The sequence below is a fragment of the Cebus imitator genome, unplaced genomic scaffold (genome assembly GCF_001604975.1).
Source record: "Cebus imitator isolate Cc_AM_T3 unplaced genomic scaffold, Cebus_imitator-1.0 Scaffold91, whole genome shotgun sequence".
In the NCBI taxonomy this organism is placed as follows: domain Eukaryota; kingdom Metazoa; phylum Chordata; class Mammalia; order Primates; family Cebidae; genus Cebus; species Cebus imitator.
This window is the reverse complement of record NW_016107406.1, coordinates 235,694-256,873: the sequence shown is the minus strand read 5'-3', so window position 1 is coordinate 256,873 and position 21,180 is coordinate 235,694. Positions and strand designations below refer to the sequence as shown.

The window sequence follows — 21,180 nt, the reverse complement described above, 5'->3', positions numbered from 1 at the left end:
CTCCATTAACGAAGGACTAAAGTGGGTCTGTGGGATGGGTCTGTACTTACGACCCTGCCTCCTTGACCACAGGCATTGGACTAGGGATCTGAGCCAATCAGATTCTTCTCTGGAATTAGGAACTATTAGGAATTTGGAACTGGAACCGAGAGACTCCAGCTTGCTCTGCGTTGGGCTCTGTACAGCAGTGGTGCAAACTTCCAGAGTTAAGGGAGGCCATTTTCTGCCAGGTGGTCCAGAAACACAGAGAAGGCAGAGCAGCCAACAGGAGCAGAGATGGGAAGGGAGACAAGCACTGCCCAGGCCACCATGATCTTCCCAGGCCCTAATAAGCCATGCTGTTGCCCAGCATTTGCCCAGTGCTCCCTCTGTCTAGGATGCCCTCCCTGCCCTTCTTCTCCAAGTCTTACAGGGCTCCAGAGTTCTATCATGTGTTACAATAAAATCCACACTCCTTCCCTGGCCCCTGGCCCCTGGCCCCTGGCCCTAGAGCACTCATCTCTTGCCATCCCCCTAGCACTCACTAGGGTCTGGCCACAGCAGCTGTCTTAGTCTGTTTTCTGTTGCTTATAGCTGAATACCTGAAACTGGGTAATTTACAAAGAAAAGAAACATATTTCTTACAGTTATGGAAGCCAAGACATCCAGGTCGAGGGTTCGCAGCTGATGAGGGCTTCTTGCTGCTGGGGACTCTCCATAGTATCTTCATGGCAGTGCAGAGCATCACAGGGTGAGGCTGAGCACGCAGGCCCAGGTCTCTCTTCTTCTTCTTATAAAACCACTAGTTCCCCTCCCATGATAACCCGTTAATCCATTAACCCATAAGTGAATTAATCCATTCATGAGGGCAGAGTGCTCATGACCCACCACCTCTTAAAAGCCCCACCTCTCAATACTGCCACATTGCAGATTAAATTTCAACATGAGTTTTAGAGGGGACAAACATTGCAACCACAGTATCACCCAGCTTTCCATGATTCAAACAAGCCAAATTATCCCAACCTTAGGACCTTGGCACTTGTGCTGCTCCTGCCTGGCTGGCTTTTTTGTATCTTTCAAGTTCCGGGAGAAACGACCCCAGTTCCTGTCATTGCCTGACCACCCTAGCTAGCAGCGGCCCTTAGTCACGTCCCTTTTCTTGTTACTTGATCGGCTGCATGCAACCAGCTACCTTGTCCATCTGTGTCACTCTGTATCCCCCAGATCCCCACATGGCCCCCAGCACATCAAAGGCACTCATCAGCTGCTTGTTGATAAATGACTGAGCTGTGAGGCTCTGGCCTCCACTACTCCAGCTGGAGAGCCACACTGAAGCAGGTAAGAGGAGAAGGGCTGACACTCGACAGGGCCACCACCATTAGCTTGGCCCATGTTCAGAAGTTTCTCCTTCGGCGAGCTGGCTCGAGCAAGTCTTCCTAAGGAAACACAAGTCAGTGAAGAACTTGACAAATGGATCCCACGGCTGGTCAAAAGACGGTCACACTCCAAAATATGCATGACCAGATTTCGTGCACCGCGCAAGTTTTATCTTTGACCGTACTTATGGAAACATTATTCAAGAACATCGTGAACACTCAAAAATAAATCTTTAAAAATACCATTTGGACGACATACACGCACCCATGAAAGATTTTCCCTCTCTACTACAGCAGCCCCGTAAGGCGTTTTCAAAAAGCAAATGTGGTAAGTTACTGCACACAGTAACCTGCAAATAAAACGTACCCAGTTACAACCCACACAGCTTCCTCACGAATCAAAGCCACCCCAATCTCCACATCTACATGGAGCCACCCAAGGTGAGGGTGGGACAGCTCATTGACTTTGTTTCCTTGCTTCCTGCCTCCTGGGGACTTAATGACAGTACCCAAAATCAGAAGGTCACAACTCTTACTGAGACTCTTACGGATACCTGTCAGATAATGGCCACAGTCACCACCCGCTGCTTTGATCACCAGGGGAGTCAATGGCTATGCAGTTCCTCCTGCCAGGCACCAAGCACTGAGCAAGATTTGTGACACAACACATTTAACCCCACAACAACCTATAAAGTACATAGTATTATACCTGTGCCTATGTTGACCAGACTGAAGCTCAGAGAGGCTAAGTAATCTGGCCATGGTCACACAGCTAATCAACATCAAGGCTGAAATTCAAATCCCTCCACACCTAGTTCCAAGCCTCTGCCCCTCCCACCCACACCAAAGCCATCCCCACCTGCACACCCTTTAGATCATCTCTCCTTGCCCTCAAACATCTCCCCATGTGGCTGCCATCAGCAAAATGATGTCAAAGGGCCTAACATCTTCCCCTTTTCTGTCTCCCCTAAACACCCACCACACGCTGGACCTCCAGTGCTCACCATCTGGGGATGGCTCAGCCAGGCTGAGCTGTGCTGGGCCACAGCTGCCTCCCTCTGCCCTGCCTCACTTTTCTTCTGCGTCCCCCCAGGGAACTGTCTTCTCCTTTTTTTTCTTCATCAATTATAAACATTCTTACTTTAGTAAGCCTAATTTATCTTGTTACCCACATCTCTTTGTTGGTAACCTTGCCAAAAACAAGAAGAATCTAAATATGTTCTTTGTCTTTTAGTTTATCTTCTTACCTCTGTTTCTTTTCATTTGTTTCCTCTGAGGCCTTTCTTCTAGTTATATTTTTCTCTCTCCCTAGTTCTGCCTTTCTCAAGGTTTTAAGCTGTTAGGGAGAAAATATATACATACACACATATATAGGGCTTAGCTTTTATGTATACATATATATATAATATGCAAACTAAGCTCACTTTGATCAGCATCAAAATGAAAGTGTTTTGCAATGTGATTTGTCTTCCTTATTGATCACTGGTAAAGGTGGAGAAAATGGGTTATGACTTCTAGAACCATAATAAAATACAAAGATCTGGGGATTTGAATACCCAGGGTCCAATCTGGACTTAGAGCCTTCCAGCTATGTGAGCCTCAGACAAGAATCTCTGTGCTTGAGGTTTTATCCTGTAAAATGGGAATGATCATTCTGCTCCCTTCCAAGGTTGTAGATAGGTCTAAAGGGGCCGTGTCTTTAAGCACTTTTAACCTATACATAATCTCCACATAAAGCAGTATGGGATGGGAAGTGCTAAAGAGTAGGGAGGGTCTGAGTGAGTTGTCCATAGTACATCCCACCTGGATGGCCTACTCACCCTTTGCTTTCAACACCTTCCCCTGCAAACTGGGCTCCCCCTCTGTGAGTCCCATTTCCGCAAATGGGATTAGGGGTCTTCTTGTCATCCAACACACACACACACAACCACACACACACAGGCACACACACATACATTTAAAGCTGTGTGTCAAAGATTGTAGCGGGTGCTGGGGAATTAGACATTAAACATGACAGGCAAATTCCCCTATCAGGGAATTTATCATTCATTTTGGGTAGGAGAAGGAATAAGACAAGAAACAAAACAAATAAATAAAAAGGTAATAATTGACCGAGACCTTTGATCTGCAGGAATACTCTACATTAGGGCCCCACAGCAAGGGAAAGAGCTTGGCCTATTTGCAGTAAAGAAGAACGGCACCAGAAGAGCATGAGAAAGTGAGAGTGGAGTCCATGAGACCTGCCCACCAGCAGGGCCAGGTCTCCCGGAGCCTTCTATGTGGACAGGACTGGGTTTTATTCCAAGCTGGCCTCCGGAGTTAAGCAAGTGAGAGGTATGATTTGGTTTGCGGACATTTTGCTTATTGATTTGGGTTTTTTCTTTATCAATCGGGCTACATATGGTGCAGAGGATTTGGATTGGAGAGAATATCAGTTGGAGAAAGTGGATACAAGAAATCAGCTGGTTAACCCCGCAGTAGTTCAAGGCAGAGATAACTGAGGCTTGGAGGGTAGAAATGGGAAGGGGAAAACAACAAGAATTGATGATGAGTTTCACAGAGAGGTGTGAACAAAAGGAAGATATCAAAGATCACTTCTGGGGTTTTTGTTGGAGATCAGGGATGGCGGAGGGGTGGGGAAGGTGTTATAGGATGGGAAGAGGGAAAGGTGACAAGGACATAGTCAAAGGCCCTAAGCTGCCATCGTTTTTCCCATTTACCATTCCTGTGCAAAACTTGGTTATCATGCCAGTTTGTCCCTACAAGCTTCTCAAAATCACCTCTTCCTTCCCATCTCCAATTTACCACCAGACTTCTCAGTGGGTCCCTGCCTCAGGGGTCTCCCCTCCAGTCCATCTGCAGTTTCCACATCCTCAGGACTTCCTGGAATAACGCACTCTCCTTATTGTTTAAGACTTTTGCATTCGGCTTTCTGTTACTTGCAGATGAAGCCAGACATACCAGGTCCTTGGATCTAACCCCAGTCAATGTTCCAACCATGAGTCCTCTCCTACCGCAAACACTGCTCCCCCCAGCCACGCTAAATCACCCAGCTCTTCCAACCTACCGCTTGCTCGCCTCTCTAGGTCTTTGTATGAGTTGGTCCAACTGCCTGGATTCTTCTTTCTTCTCTTCTCCATCCTCAAAATGCCACCCTCCAATTCTTCAGGATCCAGTTTAATAAGATGTAAGTATAAAAACTAAAATTTTTCATTGTTGACAGCTTTCACAAGTCCCTCACCCATCCTCCTGGTTCATCTGTATCGTAATTCTTGCCATGCGATGCTGGAAGAATTACTGCTTCCTCCCTCTCTATTGCCACCACAATAAGGGCAGCAATTGTGTCTAGCTCTTCCTGTTTCCCCGGATACAGCACCAAATCTAGTATACAGGCATGCACAAGAGTTTGTTGAATGAATGAATATAACCACAGAGTGGGTTAGATTCTAAAATCTTCTATTTAAAATCTTCTGTGGTCAAAATTAATCTTAAACAGTCTGTAAAACAGTCATTAAGATATGATATCCATGAGCTATTGTATCAGTCCTATACAGTAATTCTTATGCCCACTAGAATTTGAGAAGAACCGAGTTACAATAAATAAACAGAGAGGCTATGTGACAATGTCTCACATTCAAACCACCCATCTTTAATGTCATCATCAATCAATGGTGGGCCTGTGTAAGAAGGGGCTGGGAATGGATGGAGACCTCTACAGTGACGTCCATTTGCTGAAGGAGTTTACCTCATTTTTGTTTTGATATTTTGCCTCTATAATCTTAACACCCAGTGTAGCAGGAAAGAGTTGTCATCATCTTTTACCATCAGGGTCCAATGGATTCTTTCTATTTTTATGAATAAATCTACAGAAGTAAGACTAAAAGGATCATTTTTAAAAAACTTTACTAGAGATGTTAGTAATAGCAAATTTTCACAGCATATTTTCCTGGCTTTGAATGTATATAGGCCCAAAATGAGCAATGTTTTCTGAATGCAACTAATTGCTCACCAGCTGTCATGCATAAACCTGGGACAGACCCATCTTATAAATACCAAGTCCAGATTTCAAGGAAATCTCTAATAAGTTCTAGCTCATCATTACTTCTCGTTCTTCTTACACTTGCAACATAAAACGTATTACCTTTGATAGTTCATAATTTTGTTCAGGAGAAGATGATCGTCTACTTTTTCTGTAATTGAAAAGCATTTTTATTTTTAAATTTATAAACACCAGTTAAAATGTTTAATCCAATGATTTTTCCTTTCCTTTCCATACCACCTATTTCTTCTCAATCATCTCTGTATTCACCTTTGATCTGACTTCATTATTTGTTCCCTTCAAACTGTATCGAGTAAGTTTCAGTAAATGAATGTAAAAAGTAAAAAAAAAAAAAAAAAAAAAAAAAAAAAAAAGGCCCCCCCTTTTTTTTTCCTCTTTTTTTTTTTTTTTTTTTTTTTTTGAGACGGAGTTTCGCTCTTGTTACCCAGGCTGGAGTGCAATGGCGCGATCTCGGCTCACCGCAACCTCCACCTCCTGGGTTCAGGCAATTCTCCTGCCTCAGCCTCCTGAGTAGCTGGGACTACAGGCACGCGCCACCATGCCCAGCTAATTTTTTGTAGTTTTAGTAGAGACGGGGTTTCACCATGTTGACCAGGATGGTCTTGATCTCTTGACCTCGTGATCCACCCGCCTCGCCCTCCCAAAGTGCTGGGATTACAGGCTTGAGCCACCGCGCCCAGCCAGCTCCAAGTTTTTGTTGCAAAATATAGCGTGATGAAATCATTCCTGTTGAATGACTAACAGGATAAGAATATCATATTTGTTGTTGTCCTTAGAAATATATTGTTTACGCACAAACCCTTAAATCTGAGGAAACTAATCTAGGTTATTATCATGTAGGACTCATAGTCTGAGACTCTGCTTATACAGTTCAGTCAGTTTCACCATTATCATTAAAGTCTTCCAACTGCTGTCTCTTTGCATTCATCTTCTGTTTAGACTAATAATTGTACAACATTTTCCTCTGTCACTTTTCTTCTCTTTTCAGTTTTGTGCAGAAAAATGAAAAAATATAGTTGTATTTACAACTCTATTTAATGAAAGCAAGAAGAAGACTACAAAGATGATGTCCTCTGTCTTCTTTTATATTTCTCGAGAGATGATGTAATACTTTGGGCAATGTGATTTAAAAAAAAGGAAGGATGATGCAATAGTGATCATTTGTTTCATTGTTGCATCATCCTTCTAGGTGATTCCATCATTCCCCCATTTTCTTGTTAGTTTTTTTAACGATAATTGGCAATAATTGGTGAGTAATGATGAAATAATTTCTAGGGTGATAAAATGAGAGATGTTTAAAGATATAAGAAAATGAAGATCGCTAATATCTTATGATATATCATAAATGTATAAATTATTTCAATAGTCATATGGTAACTTTTAGAAGGAGTTTTATTCTATTTTTGTTAAAAACTAGATGTTATCTTTCATCTTCAGAAGACTTCCAAAAACAAACAAAAGTTATGAAATACTAATCCTTACAAAATGTTAGAACTTTGGCCAGGCACGGTGGCTCATGCCTATAATTCCAGCACTGTGAGAGGCCGAGACGGGTGGATCATGAGGTCAAGAGATCGAGGCCATCCTGCTCAACATGGTGAAACCCCGTCTCTACTAAAAATACAAAAATTAGCTGGACATGGTGGCGCATGCCTGTAGTTCCAGCTACTCAGGAGGCTGAGGTAGGAGAATTGCTTGAACCCAGGAGACGGAGGTTGTGGTGAGCCGAGATCGCGCCATTGCACTCCAGCCTGGGTAACAAGAGTGAAACTCCATCTCAAAAAAAAAAGAAAGTTAGAACTTCTCAGGAAAAAAATAATAATAACTTTCAAACTCTAAAATTGGGTCCAATGGACCCTGATAACATACTGAAGGTTAAATCGCATTCATAGATTTGGTCATTTCCTGAAGCTTTCAAAACCTGGCTCCCTAGAAAACTGCCCCACAAAAAGACTCTTCCGTCATCCACTTGAGGTCTAACCATTCTCAGACCAAAGTTAAAACCCACCCAGGGAGAGCTCTATCATAATATTCCAGCACCACGATGCCTGCCTTGGGGCCCAAACAGCACTCTGCATGGAAGCCAGGCAGCCCCCTGCCTGAAATGTGTTCTCCTGGAGTTCCTCTCAAGATACAACCAAGAAGCAGAAATTATGACCTACGTAAAACAGAGAGGCCTTCTGGGATACCATTCAGGCTCCAGAGCAAGGCACTAACAAAGCTCAGACCACAATCAGATGTCCAGTGTTTATTCCTTTATATTCCTTCCAGCAAATGGTTTTAGTGTGAGGGATACAGTGTTCCCACTTTCTTGGGTTTTCTTTTCTTAATCCTGTTATCTTTTATATTTTCAGTCAATCCATGAATGGTTTGACTATTGATCTGTAACAGAGAGGAAATGCCCAATTCACAAAAGCGTTGTGCTCCAACACTCCAAAATTGGTTGTTTTGGGGACTCAGAATATATTTTCTTCAAGAAAAAATATTATGCGTGATAGGTTTACAGGCCAGCCCCACAAAATCCTTCTTAACTCATAGTGTTGTTGGGCACTGCACTTGTCTGGTATAAATGAGCAGAATGTAATTTGGTAATAGTATTAATAAAACAAACCCAAATATTAAAGATATAATCTCCTTTATTCTGAATCATATTTAATGAAATAACCAGTTTAATGAAAAAAGATAGAGGCTTTTTTTTTTTTTTTTGAGACAGGGTCTTGCTCTGTCACCCAGGCTGGAGTGCAGTGATGCAATCACAGTTCACTGCAGCCTCGACCTCCTGGGCTCAAACCATTCTCCTACCTTAATCTCCCAAGTAGCTGGGATTGCAGGCACATACCACCATGTCTGGCTAATGTTTGTATTTTTTTCGAAACAGGGTTTCGCCATGTTGCCCAGGTTGGTCTCGAACTCCTGGGCTCAAGCAATCTGCCCACCTCAGCTTTCCAAAGTGCTGGGAGACAGAGGCTTTTTAGGGCGAGACTCGCTTGCAAGATAATTTGGGAGGCCCGATGGCAGCAGTTTGATATGTTTTTCTGTCCGATTTCACCTTGATACCTTTTTTCATTTTCCTTCATACAGGTATGATGCACAGGAGCCAAGATTAGGGTAGATTTGAGACTCACAAAGGAAAACCAACAAAGGATAGGGGAGCAAGAGGGAAAATAAGTTTAAAAGAGATCTCTCTGATGAGGGGATTAAAGCATGTTGTTGCAAGGAAATTGGCTAAATCTGCATTAATTGATTGGCTAAGAAGAGGTAAGGAAATTGGGGAGAAGGCTAGAGACCCAGTATTAGAGCCACAGGCCTTCCAGGTAGGCAGAGTCCTGAGGACCGTGTGGTCAGACAGTTCCCTCTCCAACCATAAGGTGGTGCCATCAGCCCAGACAGCCAGCCCCAAGGGGGCGGGGCGTGCAGTGGGCGGAGCTCCCCACGTGTAAGCCATGTTCTCCGCTCAGGTTCCGGAACTCGGAAAGCCTGGACCAGGCAGCATGTCTCAACCTGCACATCACTGACTTAGCACCCATGAACTGTGCCCCTCCGCTAAAGCCCCTTCGGCTCACACCTGAGCAAGAACATGTCTGTCTTGGTAGGCGTCCAGACACACGTGAAGATTCCAACTAATTCCTTCCCACTCCTCTCCTCTTTCTCCACAGTGGCAGCTCTGGGCCCCTGAGCATTTCCTAATTCCTAAAGAGAACCAGGTCTAAAGTGCCCTACTGTCTCATCCTTAAATACCGTCAGATGTTCCACAAGGAGCACAGATTTGTCACAAGGGGCCCAGCCTTGACAACATGCCCTGGCTGACTTCCCTAGTTTGATGTCCCACTTTGTCACCTAACTGGGCAACCCCTATTCCTGATACAAATCCCACCGGACCCTCTCCATGCATCTACTCCTGCTGGTCCTCCCACCTGCCATGCCCACTCTTTTCCTTGCCTCTATTTGTCACTATCCTCCCCTATCCTTCATGGTCTAACCCAAATACCCCCTCCCCAAAACCTGCCACTCAGCGTTGACCACATGTAACTAGCAAAGTGGATTTAGACAGGAAAACATGGGCTCCAGGCATCAACCACAGAAGACCCTGGATGACACAAGGTAGGTCATGTCTGCCTCTCCACGATTGGGTGTGCATTAAACTGAGGAGGAGGATCCATCTAGATAGGCAATGCTGAGTCACAGAGCAGCAACAGCTGGTCCATCCAAGAGACCTCCCAGGTCTCGTTTCCCATCTAGGGCAGGCCCTAGGTCTGGAGGGACACCAAAGGCATGAGGTGGTCTGTGGCACGGTGTCTGTGCTCAAGTCATGTTAGCTTTATAATAGTAATAATGATAATTATCACCGTCCCCTGCCCCACCCTCATCAGCCACAGTCTGCCAAACTTGGCCCTAGTTACAGAGCTAAAAGAATCAGCCAGAGAGAGGGGGAATCAATCACAACAAAGTCACCAGGTTGAGCCCCCATCCCCACTTCTACCCCTGTGGCCTAGACTGGCAGTCCCAGCAAACTGCCTAGTGATTCTGCAGGGCAATTTACATAGCCCTGGTGGGTCCCACTGCGATGGGCATTCTTATCTGGGTGCTTTGGACTTGGCTAAGTGGCCCAGAGACAGACCTTTAGGAATTAGTGCCTGTGTTTACAACATCTTGAATTCTAGCTACTATGCGTTCTTTTAGTTCTAAAGGGGCAGTTGACTGAGGTGGAAATCAGGAATGTCCCTTGTTTGTGGGAGCAAACAGCCTCAGGACGAACTTTGGAACTATGTAGGTCCTCTGAGGGCAGCCCCAGGGGCCCTACAGTAGTAAAAGGTAGCACCTAGCCAAAGGCTGGGCAGAACAAGAGCCAGGAGAACTCCATCTGCTTGGCCATCTCTCCAGGTATCCTTGGAGGCCTCTGCCCAGTACACTCAGTGTCTGCATCTGGCAAAGGAAGGCTTGCCCCTGCCCCCTGGAGCTCTCTACTATTTCTGTTTCTCAAAAAACTAGGTGACCCTATGCCCTTTTAATGTTAATATTGCTCATCACTGTGCCCAGGTAACTGTTTCAATCACATTCTCACCTATGAAAGAGGCCATATAGAAAGAAAGTCTATGCAACTATATCCATAAGCAGGAGCGGGACCAAATGACCACTTGGGTTCAGGAAATTCAGAGCCTTAAAGAACTAGGAGAGGCCAGAATGCCACTGTTTTGTTTGTTTGCTTTGTTTATAATGATCTATAAAAAGTGTTTTCCCATAAACTAATAAAGGAAGCTAAGTTAACTATGCAAACAAAAGCATGGTGGGCAATGTGAACTGCCCATTTTAATGTATTTGTACCTGTCCGTCCTTCCACAAAAGATCCGTGGCTGCGAGGAGTAATTGCTATTAGAATAGTGGGTACGAGTGGTTAGTTTTTCCCCACCGCGGCAGGTTCGGACCTTCAAAGTAACCATTTATGGATGCTCCCTGGTGCTCCAGCCCAGAGGAAGCCCACTCTGAAGGCGCCCTTGGCACCGCCTCCACTCCCTTCCGACTCAGCTCCACACGTCGGACAGCTGCGGCCAGCGGCGGTCATCCTGGTCCCCCGCCTCTGCTGGGACCCAGGGAAGGGAAGCTTTGGAAGTCAAGCGACAGCCAAAAGATAACCTGCCCGCGGCGGGTCTCCGCACCCCCTCCCCTAGCCGTGTCACCTGGCCGCCCCAACCAGGCTGGCAGTGCTCCCGCCGCAGAGACCCGAGGCCGCGTCGCCTGGGCAGTGGGTGATGAAACTTCCCAGGCGCATTACCGCAGAGGGCGCGGGCGGGGCGCGGGGCGGGGGTGGGGGATCGAGAGCTGGTACCCGGGCTCACCAGCTCTCCTGGAGGAGGGTGGGGACGCTGGGGAGGGGCGACTGAGCACTAACGCCGAGTGTGTGCCCCGGGGCGCTCCGTCGCGGCGCTCGCGTCCCTGCCCTCCCCCAGCCCTGAGAGCCCCCTGAGTTGCTTCGTTGGAGTGACCCGGCTAAGAGTAGTTTCTGTCCCCGGCCCCGGCCCGGGGGAGACGTGAGCGTGCACACGTACACACACAGCAGGGGAAGAGGCGCTGCACGCTGCGCCCAACTTTCTCCTTCCTTCCGCGGGCCGGGGGAGAAAGTAGCCGGCTATCCCGAGCCGGCGGTCTTGGAGAGGGGGTCGAACAATAAAAGGGAGGAGATGGTGGTAATTTCCCTGGATTTAGCTTTTTTGTCTTTGTTTTTGTTCTCACCACTTCCGTCCGATGACTGGAGAGTAAAAGGGAACCCGGAGCTGGGTAGCCGGCGGCGGTTTGAGAAAATGCAGGAGTGTGTTTGGAGACGCGTAAAGTTGCCTTTCAAGCTCTGGCCTCCCGGGCAAGCGAAGGTCCGCGGCGGGCTGACTCAGGGCTGCCCTGGGCCTCCCTGTCACCCTCCTGGAAATGATGCAAGTCCCGACCGTCACCTGGATCCGTGCAGCCCAGGCTGGAATAGAGTCGGGATTAGGGGAAGGACGAGAAACCACACTCCAGGTGTTGCACTGTCTTCCCAAGCGGGAAGACGGGGCAGTTGCTCTGACCAAAGACTATATCTAGTGCTTCTGCTCCTGTCTCCAATAGTGGGGTTCTTTTTAATGCAAATTGTCACAAGGCCAGGAATTTCCACGTGTGCTCATTTGGCCCACAGCATCACTGTGCCGAGGAGATTGCTTCAATCTATCAAGTCCTCTGGGCTGGGAATCTCACTGAATTTCAAACGGCGGAGAAAGGAAACTTTCCCAACCCGATGCCGTTGTCACGCGAGCCAGGGGCCCCAGGGACACTGTCCCAGCGCAGATCGTCCCCCTTTAGCTGCAGCTGGAGCTGGGATTCGCTTTTATATTCTACAGCCCTTTCGGCCATTGCCCTGGAGCTCCTGCACACGCGCATGCATCTCCGGCCGCGCTCGCTCATACACACACACATACACACACACACACACACACACACACACACACACACCCAAAAGCGTGACCGCCGCCAGGTCGGCAACTTTGTCGGGCGCTCCCGGCGGAGCTCGGCTTCCTCCTGTAGTAGTTGGGCGCAGGCCCCGCCTCCCGGCCGTGTTGTCAAAAGGGCCGGGGTCTCGGATTGGTCCAGCCGCCGGGACAACACCTGCTCGACTCCTTCATTCAAGTGACACCAGAGCTTCCAGGGATATTTGAGGCACCATCCCTGCCATTGCCGGGCATTCGCGGCGCTGCTAACGGCCTGGTCACATGCTCTCCCGAGTGCTACTGGAGGGCGCTGGGTAACCTCTATCCGAGCTGCAGCCGCGAGGAGGAGGGAAAAGGCTAGCAAAGAGGAAGAGGGGGAGAAGGAGGGGTAGCGGGGAAGGAGGAAGAGGAAGAGGGGAGCACAAAGGATCCAGGTCTCCCTGTGGGAGGTTAATACCAAGAATTATGTGTGCCGAGCGGCTGGGCCAGTTCATGACCCTGGTCTTTGTGTTGGCCACCTTTGACCCGGCGCGAGGGACCGACGCCACCAACCCACTCCAAGGTCCCCAAGACAGAAGCTCTCAGCAGAAGGGCCGCCTGTCCCTGCAGAATACAGGTAAGTGCACCCGCCCCCGCAGCCGGGAGCTGCTGGGAGAGCACACCGTGCACCCACGCGGCGCCCCCCAGGCGTTTAGCCGGGAGCCAGGCACCCACCCAGGACCACGCAAACTCTTGGGATGGCACGGGAAGTGCGAAGGGAAGCGCGAGGCAAGGCGAGGTCCGCGCCGGGTTCCGAGCGCCCGGAATCTGCACGTGCTAGCAGGGTGATGAAATGGCTGGGGCAGGACTTGTTGCTGTCCTCCCCAGGGTCGAGGGGAAATGAGGCAGCGTCTGACGCTGCCAGCGCCAGCCCCCGCCCCCGAGTCCCGGGTCCTGTGCAAAGCTTGCTTCATCCCGGCCGGCATGCGGGAGGCACAGAGGGTCCCCGGAGCTGGGCTGCGCCCTGCACCCGGAAAACTTCTCTTCCCAGCCAGCCGGCCTCAGTAAGAGCGCCGGGTCTTCCCACTCCTCAAAAACTGCCCGACATCCCAAACTTTGCGGGCGAGACAGCTGGCGTTGCGAACTTTCCCCCCGGGGGCACTGCTTTCGGAACGGAGCGTGGGAGTGGCGCAAACCGTACCTCCACTGTGCTGCCGCCATCCCCAGCTCCTAGCCGGGTCAGCAAGCCAAGAAATGGTGAAACGACACGAACTGTGCGCCTCCTCTGCTCGACCGGCTCTTGGCTCACCCACAAGCTGCAAAGCAGAGCCAGGCGTGCAGGGCACGGGGCTGGCCCGTTTCCCAGCTCGGAAAGAGAAAGAAAATCTGCCAACAGCTCCTTCGCTCCACGACCCCCTCCCCCGACTTTGGGGAGCCGTGCGATCGCCGCGGCTGCGGCGTGCGTGCGCTCACAGCACGAGCAGGAAAGCACGAGTGCCCATTAGGGACGCCCCAAGTGAGTGAATCGCGGCACTGAGCGGTCCTGCCCCGGCGTCGCGAAGGGTCTTCCAGAGCCTGTCACCTCCACATGCTGGGGCCGGCACCCCCACCACCCGGAGACCCTCGCCCACCCTCTCGCTCCTCTGGCGCTTCCTCTGAGAACTGAACGTGATTATCGGTGGTTGGTGACCCTCAAAAATACACGCTCCTCATTCTCTCCCTAGATTTAATCTGAATGCGGATTATCAGCTCCGACCCCGCCCTTCTTCCAAAAAACACTTTTCTGATGTAATTTTGTGGTTGGTTTAAATCAGAGCCTTGGGTAGTGGGGAGGGAGGAAAGAGGCTTTGCACGCTGCAGCCTGACAGTTAACTCCCTCCGTCTGTCCTTTCGGAGAGAGGAATGGGGGCCACATTTGGTGAAGAAGAGCTGCCAGCTCCCAGGCTGTGGGAATTCTAGGGGATTGGGTGATATCTCATCCCTATGCCTAATTAAAAGGAGGCTGCAGCCGTGGATAGTGGTGTTTCTAAAGGCTAGACCCCGTCCAACTCCACTCCTGAGCCTGCTTGCCAACCGCAGCTTCCCTAGCTGGTATTTTAATGCGAAGGGTTGGGAGGCACTGCCTTAATAGGAATTTTGTTTTGATTTTTAGGTGTTGAATCATAAAGCTGAATAGAAACTGCTTTTTGGACGCTGTCACTTGGGTGTCAGGAAGGAAATGGCTGTGATTTAATAGTAGCAACTTCTGCAGATCAAGTAGAGAAGGGTACTTCATTGGTGAAGACTTCAGTCTTCAATTTAAATTTTTATTTTTGTCTGTGGGTTTAAAAAGCTGAAATATATTTTGCTCTCAAACTAAGTATTCCCACATATACTTTAATAAAATGGAAAGGATGAAAGGGAGGAATGCTCAGACCAACCTTTCTGGTTATAATTTTTGTAATTTTTTCTCTCCTTCCTACAAATATTTACAAACAGAGACATTTTTCATGAGCAGTTAAAGGATGAAATTTTGTTTCCCAGGTCCTGATATCGTCATTACTAACTCTTTTTTCCTCCTTAAATTTTCCTTTAGTTGTTACTAATTTTTATTTCAAATGACCTCTCTGCATTGTCCAGCATGGGTCAGAGTTTTTTACATTATCTGTATGTGATTTTCCTTTTAGCGCAGATCCAGCACTGTTTGGTCAAAGCTGGCGATGTGGGGTGTGGCATGTTTGAATGTTTCGAGAACAACTCTTGTGAGATTCGGGGCTTACATGGAATTTGCATGACTTTTCTGCACAACGCTGGAAAATTTGATGCCCAGGTAAAAATCCATCCAGAGCATGAAGATTGTTTGGGGTGGGCATACATGATTGAAATGTTCATTAGAAAGCCTTGTTAACTAACTTCCTTTGCTATGCCTTGTGGTGTGTTTTAGGGCTTGCAAGCGACAGTCTAGGTATAAAACATTATGCCAGTGTCTCCCTTCTGCACTCATAAGCTGCATCTACACAGGCAGGGTGGACTGGCGACCAATGTCATAATAAGTGATAAACACCTTATAAGGGGACATCCTGTGTCTGGCCACCAAGAACTTCATCCCCAAAGCGCATTGCATGAGGTGCAGGGGCAGGAACGCCCAATCATACATTTCAAAAGCCATTTTCACCTACTAGGAAAATGAGACAAAAGTGTGTAAAAATTCATCATGTGGTATGTGTGCAGGCAACCCAAATAACTCAGGACATCCAAAAGAGCAGACTTCCGTTCCTCCTGAGTAGCAGATCCTTCTCTTCAAACCTGACAGGTCAAAACCCTGATTGAGTCTTCCAATTCCACACTTTCCTTTTGTTCTATATAATAAATATAGTCAAGGCCTGACCCACTTCAGTTATCCCAGGGTCCCAAGGGGAACGCCGAGTTGATGCTCAGGGCAGGGTACGAACACAACAAGCAACCTTATGGCTCCAATGCTGACAACTCAAATACATTTTTAGATGATATGTGGCATGGCATTAGGCTCACCTTCTTCATGTTCTCCCTGGCTGCTTATATGCCCTGTGGAAACGCCCTGTTATTATATCCCAGAAACCTCTCTCCCCTAGTTTATTGGAAAGGGTGGCCATCAGTTTAGGTGAGATTTATGGATGTCACCAGTTACCATCCGTTGACATGCAGTAGTGAGCCTAACAAAGCAGTGTCTGGGAACCAGGCGGGGAGGCGATGATGGGGCCAGCAGCCTGCACTGCAGAGGATGTGCAGTGGCAAGAGAGGAAACTGAAACCAGGGAAGGAAAGAGGTAGAACTTTGAATTCCTCGAGGCTCCATAATAAAGCATCATTCTGGATTAACGGGAATTAGGAAACGTAATAGGAAATCCGGAGGAAAGACGTGCATTTAAGGGCAATCCCACAGGATGTCAGGGAAGAATACCAAGCACAGATGGCCACAGCCCTCGCAGAAATTAATCTTCCTTTTTTTTCTCAACCAACAGGAATATATTCTCAAGTTAGAGGCATCCCTTTCAAGTCGATGCTCAGCACATAACTGCTTAATAAACTGGCACACCCTGCCCTCCATTCCATTTGGCTCTGGCTGGAGAGTCAAAAGAGTCTCCATGGCTCTGGCCATGGAAAGGGTGCCTGGGCCACATGGTTTTTCAGAGATCAGATGCTATCTGTAGACATTTCTATGGCTGCTAAAGAAGAGAACCAAAATAAATGCGCTGGCTGGCTTCCCACTTCCAACCTAAACCCGTTTACTTTCTCAACTCAGTGACTTCCAGGCCTGTCTAAAAACAGAGGGGTGACCTCTCCAGCGACAGCTCGTTTCTATAGTAATGTGGGGTGCGGGGATTCCTGAGTAGGCACCCCACAATGCCTACAGGCTGTGGGAGGTTGATAAGGGAGCAGCACCAATCTCCCCTCACACCCCCAACAGCTGTCTCCTTTCTAGGGTAAGCACAATCAAACGGGGTTGCCAGGAAAGAGAAATGCAGGCCAGATGTATGCCTGGCTGCCTTCGCCACTCAGAGGCAGGGAGCATGGGGGAGGGGCCCCCAGTGCGGCAGTTCAGACTCCAGATGCTGCCAGGCAGGGTGCCAGGCCAGCCTTTTAGAGGCAATAATCCGAACAGTTTAAAGGAGTAGAGTCATTTTCAAAAAGGAAAAGAACACTCTTCCTGGTAGGGTGGGAGGAGACAGGGTATGGATTTGGGTCCGAGGGAGGAGCTAAGGCAGAAAGGGAGGCACAATTAGCACTCAATCTTGGTGTTGCTCCTGGAATCAAGGGATAAAGGAAAAGTGTGAGATTTGGACAAGCAGGCACCTTCCTCTTAGGGAAAACTGCTCTCCGAGAACCGTGAAGGATTTATGAATTTGTATCTGGCCAAATTCCCTTTGTGTTCCAGAAAAGTTGACACTGAACCAACATGGGGCTACTTATACCCATGGAAGCCCAGTTGGAGGGAAACTCACAGAGTAGCAGGGGAGGAAGGAGGGAGAGGTGTTAGTCTACAGAATGAACATCCCTTGCTGCCAAGTGCTGGAGCTGTTCTGTCACTCTGGACATGCCTCCTGATGTGGCATTGCCTGTCAACTGGGAGGACGTCCATCTCAGGTGGGGCCCTGCGGTTTCGATCTCAGAAATATCCTGTGTAAGCTCAAAAAGGGCTTAAATGTCCAAGCATGTAACGAGGAATCCTGCTCTCTGCCCCTCTCTCCCTTCCCTGACCTGTGTGTTCTCAGGGCAAGTCATTCATCAAAGACGTCTTGAAATGTAAGGCCCACGCTCTGCGGCACAGGTTCGGCTGCATAAGCCGGAAGTGCCCAGCCATCCGGGAAATGGTGTTGCAGCTGCAGCGGGAATGCTACCTCAAGCACGACCTGTGCACGGTGGCCCAGGAGAACACCCAGGTGATAGTGGAGATGATCCATTTCAAGGACATGCTGCTGCAGGAGTAAGTACTGCCCCGCAGAGGGCCTGGGGTGGAGGGGCTGCCCAACAAGGTCAGCAATGTTTATGGGAGGAGAGCCGCATTGCTTCTAGAGGCTGAATGCCTGACAAATGGAGAAGGCTTCCATTTACTTCAGAAAGCTACACTGACTCACCTAGAAGGCTCCTTTCCTGCAGGCTTTCAGAAAAAGAGAATTCTCTCATCAGTCTCAAAATCACAAGCAACAGAAATGGGAAATCATTTTACTAAGCATGAAATGTGTTGATTCAAAAATGCTCTTCATCTTCCCCTGAGCCAAGAACCCACTATTCTCTGACTATTTTGAGTAGCTGGAGAGGTGTCCTTACAGACAGCAGATTGCTAATAACATTTGTTGATTATTTGCTAAGTGCCAGGGCCTGGGCTAAGAGCTCCTTGTGACTTTTTCACTTGATCCTCAACACAGCCCTTGTCACCTCCATTTGACAGATGAGGAAACTGAGACTCACTAAGGCTAGCGACAGGTAAAGCCAGGCTTGGGACCCAAGCAGTCTGGCCCCAGAACCTATACTCTTAAATGCCAAAAGCAGAGCTATTGATGCTTTTCCTGCCTCCTTAACTTTCCTTTCCCATAGAAAGTTTGGTTCACCTTCTCTAACACATCGGTGCCCTCCCAGAGAATATGCAAAACAAATGCCAAAAACTTTAATCAGCTGAATACTTTTATGCCAAAACAAGGAAATGTGAACTTACTTATCTGAAGACTTGAAATTCAATGACAAATTCAGGATGCATCCCATTCCTTATAAAACATCCCAGCTAGAGGATCCTAAATTTTACAGCATGGTAAAGCACATTGGTAAACACTTGTTTCTAACATGAGGCAAGGCCAGGCATCCCTGAAGATTTTTTTTTTTTAATATTGACGATGGTTCTTTCCTCAGCAACACAGAGCAGAAAGCCACTCACCAGGCCAGTTCAGTGTAAGTCATTACCAGTTTAATGGCACTGTTGGTCTCTCCATGGTGACTCATTGAGCCAAATCAGTATAATTGTATGAACTCTTGCTCCTCAGTCTGTGTCACAACCTTCTTCCAGCTATGTCCCTACCAACACCAACACCACTTAGATGACAGAGGACAGCAACCACCTCCTGTCCCTCTCCACTTGGTTATAAGGTCATAGGCATCTTGCAACACTCCTGGTGCAGGCAAAACTGCAGGAAGCTCTTGCCAAAAGCAAAATAATGTTGCATTTTCCTTGAATTAGGCTAATACCTTATAAAATATTTTTTATTCTTCAAATATTTGTAAAGAAGCAATAGCAGCCACAGCATCACCAACCACAATGATAGCTGTCATGTTTTCTAATGTGCTAGGCCCTTGGCCAGGGCATTTACATGGGTTATCTCATTTATCTTTCCTAAAGATGCTACCAGACAGAAATCACTATGCCCACAAGGAGGAAAGTGAAGCTAAGAGATTAGAGAACTGGCACTGAGGTTTGATTCCTGCTTTTAAGCTTTGGAATTGCTGGTATACGTGACTGAAGCCAGTTGTCAGGAGTAGACTTCAAAGCTGCTCCTGGCCTATCCCCTCCCTGCTAGACCTGAAAGGGGTCACAGCTCCCCACATGTGGTGGGCTTCTTGTCCTTTTATCAAATATATCCCCATTACACAAGGAGAACACTCTAGAATTCCCTTCCTTCAGGTGCCTGTGGAAGAGGTAAGTGCCCCATGGCTAGGAAACGCCATGAACTTCACTCACCTCCAGGCCTGTCACCCATTAGAGAGAGTCTGCTGGCCTCAGGACTGGATGAGTGATGGGGCCCATTCCTAGTTTATAAGGCTATAAAGCATGCCTGGCGCGCAGGAAGACTATCTTTCTTGGAGAAGAGTATTCTTTGGGAAAACTGAAGGTTTGAAGTCCCACCCCCTCCCCTTAATTTAAGACGGAGGTAAAGCCCTGTGAGTTCTAGTGTCTCTTTCTTGGGAATATGGCCCTTCGGGCCATGGGCTTCTCACACCATTCAGAATGAGCCCATGACCCCCTCCCCAGCCTGCTCTGGAGTAAGAAGCCCGCTCACATGATGGTCCTCTCACTTCCCGCTAAGTCAGCATCTCTAGACAGGGGTCTCCCCTAACTCCAGCTTCCCAAAAACCCCTATTACCTTTCCTTCTGAAGCCATGACGTGGCTGTGCATCAGCTTGTACGTCTGGCTTAACTGCCTGTTTTTCAGTTGTTTTTTTCCTCCAACCATCTTAACTGATTTAAAATATCCTATCGGTCCCCAAATATCAAGAAGGCCACTTCCGAATGTGTGGCATTGGTTAAAAAAAAAAAGGGAGAGAACCTCCAGAACTTGCTTTTCATTTTAGAGAAGAGGAAATCACAGTCACCCCAGAATCTGCACCACCCCCATTCTTCAACTCAACCCCCACCACACCAGAACACTCACCCCCAGTTAATACTGCTCTTTTCAAGCTCTTCCTCCCCGCTCCCCTCGCCCCTTCCCGCCTGCCCCACTTTCTGCACAGCATCTGTTTCCCCCTAGCTGCAGCCAGCCTGCCTCAGCCCCCGGCCCCCACTCGCTGTGTCGATGGGTGCTGGCAGCCTCCAGGCACACCCCCCTCCAAGTATTTTTTTAAATCCTTTAGCCTTGCTGACACCCAGTTGAACGAGCTAGACTTTGTCATTAGACACGGGCTGAGCTTGCAGCCTGAGAAGGCACCGTGCCAGCTCAGAACACGGCTTAGATGAACTTGGTTCGGCACACACACCCCTCCCCGCAGTTCACAGCTTCCTCCTCCTGAGAAAAGGCCAAGGGCAGAGGAGAGCGTGGGTTCGACCAGCCTTCTCGGATCCAGATCGGCCTTGGACTTCTGAGGGCTCATCTGGCAGACAGAACTCCCTGGCCGAGGAGGCAAAAGAGAGGCCATCTGTATATTCCCAAGACAGCTTTCCCCTTACTCTGGGGAAAGGAGCTTGAAGACAGCATCCAATCCAGTTAGTGTCTCAGAAAGACAGATACTCAGCCCTGCAGTGTGCTCACCTAGCCCTGGTGCTGCGGCAGGCACAGTCAGGTGCTAAAATCCTGCCGCCGCTTTAGCAGACACACTCAGTGAACTCGAGCTCCAGAGGCAGGTTCTAGTTTTCACAAAATAAAAGGAAACAAACAAGCATGGAGCATTTGCCTCCTGCGTTCTCACCTCCGGACAGCCCAAGGAGACCGTGTAAGGTTGTCTTGCGCTGTCAGGGGCCTGTCTTAGAGGGCTGAAAGCCCTTTGCTCAGCCGCCATGCACAGACTTGCTGACTCCAAAGTCATCAAGCAGGCCCTGAAAAGCAGCTTGATCTCTATCAGCCAGAACATTCCTCCTCTCTGCTCTGCTCTCAGCCGAGCCCTGGGCCCTGAAGCCC

The 21,180-nt window shown here is 48.3% G+C and overlaps 1 protein-coding gene across 1 annotated transcript in view; it reads left to right on the top strand.

Moving 5' to 3' along the window:
• Nucleotides 1-12,395: 12,395 nt before the first annotated feature.
• STC2 (stanniocalcin 2) overlaps nt 12,396-21,180 on the top strand; it is an 11,458-nt gene continuing 2,673 nt past the window's right edge. Inside the window, exons 1-3 of the mRNA XM_017535096.2 lie at nt 12,396-12,981; nt 15,011-15,153; nt 17,575-17,786. Coding sequence (XP_017390585.1) covers nt 12,831-12,981; nt 15,011-15,153; nt 17,575-17,786 — 506 coding nt within the window. The 5' untranslated portion in view covers nt 12,396-12,830. The remainder of the gene's footprint in view (nt 12,982-15,010; nt 15,154-17,574; nt 17,787-21,180) is intronic.